The sequence below is a fragment of the Vicia villosa genome, linkage group LG5 (assembly GCF_029867415.1).
Source record: "Vicia villosa cultivar HV-30 ecotype Madison, WI linkage group LG5, Vvil1.0, whole genome shotgun sequence".
Classification (NCBI taxonomy): Eukaryota; Viridiplantae; Streptophyta; class Magnoliopsida; order Fabales; family Fabaceae; genus Vicia; species Vicia villosa.
In genome coordinates, this window is record NC_081184.1 from 106431592 (window position 1) to 106440983 (window position 9392).

General features: G+C 31.9%; 1 protein-coding gene across 1 annotated transcript; it reads left to right on the forward strand.

Moving 5' to 3' along the window:
• Window positions 1-2351: 2351 nt before the first annotated feature.
• Window positions 2352-5242, forward strand: LOC131606990 (uncharacterized). The gene is made up of 9 exons (XM_058879058.1): window positions 2352-2589; window positions 2658-2743; window positions 2837-2884; window positions 3100-3188; window positions 3398-3451; window positions 4132-4199; window positions 4301-4350; window positions 4524-4621; window positions 4854-5242. Exons 1-9 carry the CDS (start codon window positions 2531-2533, stop codon window positions 4956-4958), a joined length of 657 nt encoding a protein of 218 aa, XP_058735041.1. The 5' UTR covers window positions 2352-2530; the 3' UTR covers window positions 4959-5242.
• The last annotated feature ends 4150 nt before the right edge of the window (window positions 5243-9392 follow it).

Below are 9392 nucleotides of genomic sequence, written 5' to 3' on the forward strand. Positions count from 1 at the left end.
GCAACGGTTTTTACAAAAAAAACCGTTGTCAAAACAAGCTAAAACCGTTGCCAAAACTCAAGAAGGACTAAAAATGAAACTGCAATCCCTTTTATTTTTAAACCGTTTTAGTCTCTTTTCTCAAAATGACAATATGACATTTATAAAAAAAACTATATTTTTCCATTTAGAAATTCAATATCATTTATTTATATTATTTCTTTAACCTATATATGTTAAAAAAAACTAAAGTTTTATAAAAAAAATGATTCAAAATAAAAATAAAAATGAAAGGAAAATAATCTAAGAGGTGCACCCCCAATATTAGAAACAATATACAAAAGACACTTGTATTAGAATTCGTCATAACTATTACCATAATCATCAACACTTAAAGATAAAGATTAATATAAATCAATTTTATATAAGCAAGATGATACCTTTGTTCATTATATATTTTTTAAATCTTTACACATTATTCTAATTCCTCTGTATAACGTTGTTATTTTAAGTTTCTCTGTATAACATTGTTATTCTACAACAGTAAAAATTAGAATAATGTGTAAGGATTTAAAAAAAAAAAAAATAATGAACAAAATTAACAAAGATATCATCTTACATATATAAAATTGATTTATATTAATCTTTATCTTTAAGTGTTGGTAATGGTTATGACGAATTCTGATACAAGTGTCTTTTATATATTAATGTTCCCAATATTCGGGGTGCACATGTGAGAGAGAGAGAGAGAGAGAGAGAGAGAGAGAGAGAGAGAGAGAGGAGAGAGAGAGAGAGAGAGAGAGAGAGAGAGAGAGAGGAGAGAGAGAGAGAGGAGAGAGAGAGAGAGAGAGAGAGAGAGGAGAGAGAGAGAGAGAGAGAGAGGAGGAGAGAGAGAGAAGAGAGAGAGAGAGAGAGAGAGAGGCGAGAGAGAGAGAGAGAGAGAGAGAGAGAGAGAGAGAGAGGTTGCACTAGGATTTTTTGAGGTTCGGTCGATATCCTGGTCTAATCTTATTTTCAAGAAACGAACTTCTTGAGAGTTTCACTAATAAACCAATTGAGCTTTTGCAATGTGATGCTCAAGAAACCTTATTACAATCGACTGTGATATTTTACAATGGTTGATTCCTCAAACCAAAAATAAGCTTTTAACAACCTAAGTTCACGTACCAAAAACGAGATTTTGACGGGCTAATCTCAAAAACTAAATCGAGGTTTTGTAGGACGACCTCCACAACTAACCAAGAGAGACTTCAAGAGATAATCTCTTGATAAATTAGTTAAATACAAATACAACTAAAATGTCACAAAAGTATTTCTCTCACAAAGACAATAAAGCGTCTTTTTTAGTGATAAAAAGAAATATAAAGAGCGATTAAAATGAGTGAAGAATGATTTAAAATTGAATTTTGGTGTGTGGAATAGTGAGGAATAGTCCTCCTTATATAGAAGAAAATGTAGCTCAAAAAGGAAAATGATTCATGCACTTTTTAATGTTCATAATCGATTATATCGTTCCAATAGTCGATTATGTAATTCAAAAATGGAAAGTTTTCAATTGTGTTGTACTACAAACCCTAATAGTCAATTATAAGGTGAGATAATCAACTAATCACAAGGGATAATTGATTATTCGAAGTGATTTTCTCACATAATTGATTATGTGAACTTGTAATCAGTTAGTTATATGCTAAAAACAATTTTTTCTAGTGATTTTATCAAAGATAGGGAGTCATCAAAAACATTTTGTGATTGTGCGAGAGTTGCCTTAGTAACTTATGAGTTACTCTACCTTTTTACAGTAATCCATCACTCAAACACAACGTTAAATGCACAACCGACTAGACAGAGTTTCACTCTTCCTCTCTTTCACCACTTCGAGATCCTTACGACATAATATTTGACTTTAGCATTTCATGGAATCTTGAATTTTCTCTCTGACGAGGCTTGAGATATCTACAAAATGAGTAACATCAATAGAGACGACTGCAAACACATAAATCCTCACATTGATATACCAACACCATTATTTGGTCAACATATTAAGTACCATCACTTGATCAATAACTCGTCAAGCACCATCACTTAATCAACAACTTGTCTAAGACCTTCACTTGCTTAACACATCAAGCACCATCAATTGATCATATGTTATATCATCTGAATCAACAATCCTTAAAATGCGAAATTGATGAAGACTTCGCTTAAGAGCATTGTTAATCATCGAAAGAATCATCAAATTGCCAGTCTTCATATCTGCAAACATTTAGATCCACGAAATTAGTTTCCTATAATATGCTATAATAGTACAATGAGAGTGAGTATATTTGATCCCTTACCCTAGTAGTACAAGGTACCAATAAAAAAGGTTATTTATTATTTGCCATAATAATAGACCAACCATCCATTACTACAAAGTGAATCAACCACCTCACATTCTATGATTTCTATCAATGTTTGTTGAAGAGAGAGGGAAGAAGTCGGAGGATAGTGAAAAAGGGGAAAGAAAGAAAGAGTCTATGAACTAGCATATCCATTACAAGTAACCACAACAATGGCTCGTATTTCAACACTTTATCTCCTCGCTTACAACTCTTTTCAAGCAATTGGATGGTTCGTATCTTCTTTCATTTCATACTCTACATTCAATCTCTAATTTTCACATTCCTCGCGTTTCACAGGGCCGTTTCGTTAGCCATCATTTTGCTCAATCTTCTCTCCACTTCCTCCGTTACCGGAACTTTTGCTTCCGCCGGAACCTTAATTTGTCAGTATATTATTTATTTATTTATTGCTACTATCATCATTTATCATTCACCTCACATTAGAATTCTAATTGATTGTTCAATATTTTGTTTAGGTTTTCTGCAATGTGCTGCTTTCTTGGAAGTTATACACGGTGCCATTGGTAGGTTTTGTTACTGTCATTTATTTATTTACGATGCACGCACACCGGAAACACAACAGTGACATCAACGTGTCAACACCGGTAATAATTAGAAAATATAAAGAAATTATACGTAATCATCAGTGTCGGTGTCAGTTTAATGCTGACACATCTTTTCTCAAAGGTGTCGGTGCTATAGAGATCACAACTCATAATTGAGTTGTGTTGAATTTCAGGACTGGTTCCCAGTGGAGTTATGCTTCCTATGCTGCAATGGTCAGGAAGGACTCACTTTGTGCTTGCCATTGTTAAGGGAATTCCCGAGGTTCTGTTCTATTCTAGAAAACAATTTTTTTTTTCCTTATGATATGGACCAGAGAGAGTAGAAATTTTGAATCCGATTGTTGATTTTGAATACGATTTATGTGGTATGATGTTATTGAAAGAGTGTGACTATTTGTGTAACTGTTACTGTTCTATTGTGATTTGACCCCTTTTCTAAATTGTGTCTTTTGCTGTATGCTTTTTCTCTAGGTCCAGGAGTTACCTTCTGTTTTTATCACTTTTCTTGCATGGAGCATAGGCGAGGTGATTTATTTACTTTTTATTCGATTGGATGTTGTTCATTTATGTTGAGTATGACTGATATTTATCGATAAGTCGGAAGATGATTAAGCGTAGCAGAAGCACAACTTTGTACTCTGTAACCCTAAGCATTGCATAATTAACAAACTACATCAGTCACTTTGTTATCGAAGACGTAGGAACAATTAGTTGAATTCCATGATCAATTCTAACAATTTAATTGATTCCACGACCTTGCTTGCTGTTTAAACTCTTATCAGTTATAAGACCACTTAAAGCAATTTATGATATGTAGTGTTGGTTGTAAGTACTCGATGAAAAAACAGAACCACTATTTTATCATCTACTCCTATATCATCACATAATGTTTTGTTTTAGCAGACAAACAATGGGAAAATGGCTTCATAATAACACGCGAGAAACTCACCATTTTTAGCATTTTTTATTTGATTTCTCTGTAAGTGATGTGCTTACGGATTCTCCTTTTCTACTTTTATCATTTATTTTATAAGAGAAAACATCAGGTGTTTAGTTCATGTTCTATATTGTAGCCTTTTTCTTTATTGCTTTTTTACCAAACTCACAGTATGATAAGTTTGCAATCCATGAAAATTGTGTTATAGACATAGTAGGATTATAACATGATTTCAAAGGTGATTTTGCTGCAATCTTTGGAGATGCAGGTCATTAGATATTCACATTATGCTTTCAGTTGCTCGGGAAATTGTCCTTCTTGGATCACTTATATCAGGCATTTTTTCCGTCTTACCATTCTATATTCTCTAAAGTGGTGGAGATACGAGGTTTAACAAGTTATATTGTATGCTTGCTTCTTTATCTTTTAATGATTAGGTACACTGCGTTTATCGTGATGTATCCTTTGGGAGTGTTTCCTGGAGAAAGTGAGTTCATATACCTATATCTCCCTCTTATCATTAGTTTTGTTTATCAATGGATTTTAATTTGATGTTACTTCCTACTACTATGATTGACATTCACTCATTCAATTCTTACGCAAGTGTCATATCACCATTTTTATAAACTTGTGCAAAACTGATTAGTCGATACATTGCAGTATGGGCGATGTACCAGGCGCTTCCAATTATAAAGAAGAATAATATCTATGCAGATTCCTTTTCAAGCCTCCCATTTAGTTATTATGATTTTCTTAAGGTAACTTTTTTATGCCATCAATTAGTCACGGTTATTTTTTCTTCTTCTATAACCTCATTCTTGAAAATCGACTCATGTCGCACGTAGAAATTCGTTCAGTTTCACTGTGATATAAAATGTTATTTTGTTCCTTTCTATTCAACTATGTTTGGTTTAGTTCTGACTTGTTGTGACTTATCTGCACTTATGAATTGTTTATTCTTAGAATTGATGATTCATTTCTCTCGATCAGGTCGTACTTGTAGTTTATCCATTCCTCTGGTTCAAACTATACCTGCATTTGTTCAAGCAGCGGCGTTCGAAACTTTATAAACGCCATGACAAGAAAAGAGCGTAAAGAGCATTATTCTTGGTTTTTTGTTAAATGACAAAGATGATATAACTTTCTGTATCACATTAGAACTGATTCTGAAATTTATATGCATCTAAAATATTTCCTTTGATTGGATAACAATTGTACCAAATCATTGAATTGTTGTAGCAATAATGATTGAGATTGTAGGAGCTGAAAGATTTGAAACCTTGTGCCTGCATTACTCTTGGGCCTAGTAACAATGTTACCCTAAGATTGTATGAATTTGGTTTTAATCTTGCAATTCGAAAGATTCGATGTATTTTTTATATTTGTTTATTAGCCTATTGTTTGTGTTTCTCTCTGATTCTCAAGAGAAATTGTTAATATGAAGTTAACTTAAAGGTAAGTAAAGCATGATCATGTTTATCAATGTAATCCTAGGACCGCATCAAAGCTCAATGTACAACCTAACTAACTAGTTGTATTTGTTTATTAGTTTATTAAGCTAGGTGGTTGAATGTTAATTAAGATTAACTAACTTTACTGGTTAACTTCAAGTAAACCACTGGTTTACTTCAAGTAAACTAGTTAGGGAGTATTTGAGCTATAGAATCACATTCCCAATTGACTTAGCTATATCAATCTTAATACAATTCATTTTACAATTCTTAATCCCTCATCAAGTCAAATATGCTACACAGATTTGTTGATACTCATTTTGTATATTGTTGAAATTAAGTATTGATATAGCTTTGTAAATTACAGGAGAAGCAGGATAGCAAAATGACGTTCGTGGGTCCTCATCGAGGATTATACCTAGTACCTCTCATTTTAGACATGGAACCCTGTATAATTTCAAAACATCAATAATCCCCCTCTCATAATTTATATCTTCCAATTTTTACAATTTTTTTGAAAAAAGTGTATTTTCAAAAAGTCAGTAAAAAAAAATCTGATAGTTATAATTAAAAATCATGTAGAAATACAGAAAATTGAAAAGGAAAAAAAATTGAGTTTTGTACCGATTTTTTATGCAATTTAAAAATCTGGTGTGAAATTTTACCGGATGTATCGAAAAATACGGTGTGCTTTGTCCCTATCGGATATTTTGAAAAATCGGGTGTACCTTATTTTTTTTCCTTTTCCAAAAATTTGTTGGCCTTGTATGTTATTAATCTACTCATCGTGAATGCATCTAAAATTGATGGTTCTCCAGAGAAGATTTTACACAGTTCTTTACCATTGACTTTATATGTTTTATTTACATGTTTTATTTGAACTTTTAAAATTTTTAATTGTGTTATGAAATCTATGAGTAACTTATTTTATGTTTTAGTTGATAGATATTTCCTTCCTGGACAAAAAAAGTTATCATGGACACAATATATTGTGAGACAACATGGTATTATTCGGGTTATCATTCGTTTTGATACAATAAATTAGTAAAGAGATAGAAGCGACAAACAGATTCTTTATTGTGAGGGGAGAAAATTACAAAAACAAAGGAAAGTCAGAAGTTACTTGTAGTAGAATAGTTGAATGCCTCTCTTCAATTGAGATATGTGTCAAGTGGTTATGGTTGGAACATAAATGTTAGATGTGATATTCACAACCACTGTCTAGCTGAGGATTTAAATGGTCATGACATGTCAGATCGTCTAAAACCCAAAGAAAGACAGTTTGTGAACGACATGATAAAGTACAACATGGGCATATTGAGAATCTGACGAGTATGGTTCAAGTGTATAAGAAAAGATCTACATACCGATCTACTATTAAAGGTCTATTGACGGAAGTGCAACATTTGTTGAGTTTAATTTATAAAGAGAAGTATTTGTGTTGGACCAGAAACAAGGAGGACTCAGATGTTTTGGGTGTTATATTCTAGACACATCTTTATTAAGTGAAGCTTTTGAATATGTTTCATCTGGTTTTGATCTTTGACTGCACATATAAAACCAACAAGAATTGACTACCACTACTTGAGATTGTTGGTGTTATGTCAACAAAGTTAACTTTCTTTGTTAGGTTTGCTTACTTAGAACATGAAAGTATGCAAATTTCACATGGTCACTAGAGAAGATAATGGGAGACAAATTTCTCTTGCCTTGATGAATGTCATTGAAGTTGTTTTCCCATTATTCATCCACCTCATATGTCTTTTCCATGTTGCAAAAAAATGTTGGTACAAAGTGCAACGAGTTTGTCAAGGTTAATAGACAAGAGCATGCGATAGAACTATGGAATAATACCATGTTCCCAAATAGGTTGTTTGAGTATGGGAAACACTTGCAACATTTTGATCTACTATGTGTTAATATCACTTTCTTTGTTGATTATGTTAACCAAAGATGGTCGTCACATTACAAGGAGAAATTTGTTGTTGTATGGACTAATCAAGTGACTCACTTAGGGAACACGACAACAAACATGTAAATTTTTCACATGTTTAATATTATTATGCAAATATTAATCAATTTATTTATTTCATATTTCTCTAATATTTTTATAGGCTTAAGTCTACTCATTGGAGACTAAAAAATATATTGAATTTGTTCTACATTCGAACCATAATTGATCGATGATTGATGGTTGTGGATTGTGATAGTAGACCTGAACTTCCAATACGGTGGAAGAGGAGTTGACCTGCTAGGTTAAGACTCCAACGCTCAAGTCAGTGCGAGAGAAAAATGAGTGAATGGGATTTAAATTCAAAAGTACATGAGAAATGACACATCTCCCTCTTATATATTAGGGTGGTTATAACTGTTTTCTGATCTATTGGTATGAAATACGGAGATCTGTCTATTGATCTTGGATCGAGATCACCTATATTATTGATTATGAAAATCTACAATACATGTGATAAAGTAACTCATTATGCTCTCTAGGTCGTAATTATTAGGCCCCTATAGATGGCCCAAAACAAAAACCTAGTATAGGAGATTTGTGCAGAAGTTTGGATGCATTCAACACCATTATGATACTGCAACTGTGTGCAATTAAAGTGTCATTTCTAAAAAAGTATTGTGAACATTGAGCATATACATAACACTTATTTTTATTCGATATTACATGGCTTCGTCTCAAGATAGAAACATCAAATCGAGAAAGAGTTCAAACAAGTGAAAAGATTTGGTGCTGACAGAGTTTCATGTGGATGAGACTTCACACACAAGAGGGGGTGAATTGTGGTTGAGAAAAAGGTGATTTTGAAAATCTTTTGGAAATAAAATCAAAGTTAATTTATTTTTTTGAAAACTTAGCAGTGGAAAATAAATTGTGAAAATTAAAAGAATTAAGGGAAAAGAGAAACACTAAGAAAGAGGAAAATAAATTACGAGAAAGAAGAAAACACAATTTATCACATAAGTCAGATCATTTTCTTCCTCTATTTTACTTATCTTGCTATGATCCGACAAATTTCAAAAATTTGCTTTATGTTTATGCATTCTCTTTCTTTTATTTTATCTTTTTCTTCTTCGTTTCCCCAATCGTCCATCAATTCTTCATATTTTATGTTGATCTTCATTGGGGGTTGATTTTTCCCTTAGAGTATCAATGTTGAAAGTTCTTAAGATTTTTCTAATCATTGGCCCATATGGGATATCAGCTGAAGGTTTGTCTCTTGAGTGGGACATATGATGAAGTATTCCATCTGCCCAGTTTGTTGGAAAGTTTTGCGTGGGGAGCCAAAGCGAAACAATACCGTCTTTGATAACATAGTCGATTTGATATTTCTTGGGAGCAAGATTTTTGTTATAAGATAGTGAAGGATTCGAACTTTTAGTTTTACGAGGGTTGTTCTAAAATGAATTTTTCTTTTCTTCATGGAATTAGTTACAAAAGAGTTTAGGGCTATGTTCTATTTGAAGTTTTTGAGTTCTAAGGGTTTCTCAAATTTGTAGGATGATTCTAGGAAGGGTACTTCAAACATTATTCCAAAGCGTTCTTTATGGATCATTATCTTTACATTCTCTCTCACACACATACTCATACTGTATTCGAATTACATGTATATATAAAGGTAAATTCTTAGGTATCCATGATAAGTAATTGAGTACCGATACCTTTAGTACAAATTGATTTAAAAATTTGAATTTATTTTAAAATAAAATAATTATAAAAAAAATAACATGTTATTGAAATTGAATAATAGTATTTGATTTGATAAGGATATTGATATCCAACTAAATTCAAGAATAATAGAGTGCTCACTTTTTTAAAAATGAATTCTATTTCGAATTTAAATTGATTTGTCGAGTTAATTTCCTTATAATAATAATTTTTTACCATCAACAAAATTATACAGATAGATTCATTGAAATTTTAAAATTATCACTGTATTTTAATTATATAAATAGATTGATTATTATAATAACCTATTCATAATGTTTTGCAATATTAATTTAACAACAACAATGCGATTGAATGAAACGAAGTATTTTAGAGTAAGATTGTTTTAACTTAAAATAT

Coding starts and splice junctions, on each gene's coding strand:
- LOC131606990 (XM_058879058.1), top strand. CDS start 2,531: ATGGCTCGTATTTCAACACTTTATCTCCTCGCTTACAACTCTTTTCAA. Junction 3,189..3,397: donor TTGTTAAGGGAATTCCCGAG/GTTCTGTTCTAT, acceptor CTTTTTCTCTAG/GTCCAGGAGTTACCTTCTGT. Junction 4,200..4,300: donor TCTTGGATCACTTATATCAG/GCATTTTTTCCG, acceptor TTTAATGATTAG/GTACACTGCGTTTATCGTGA.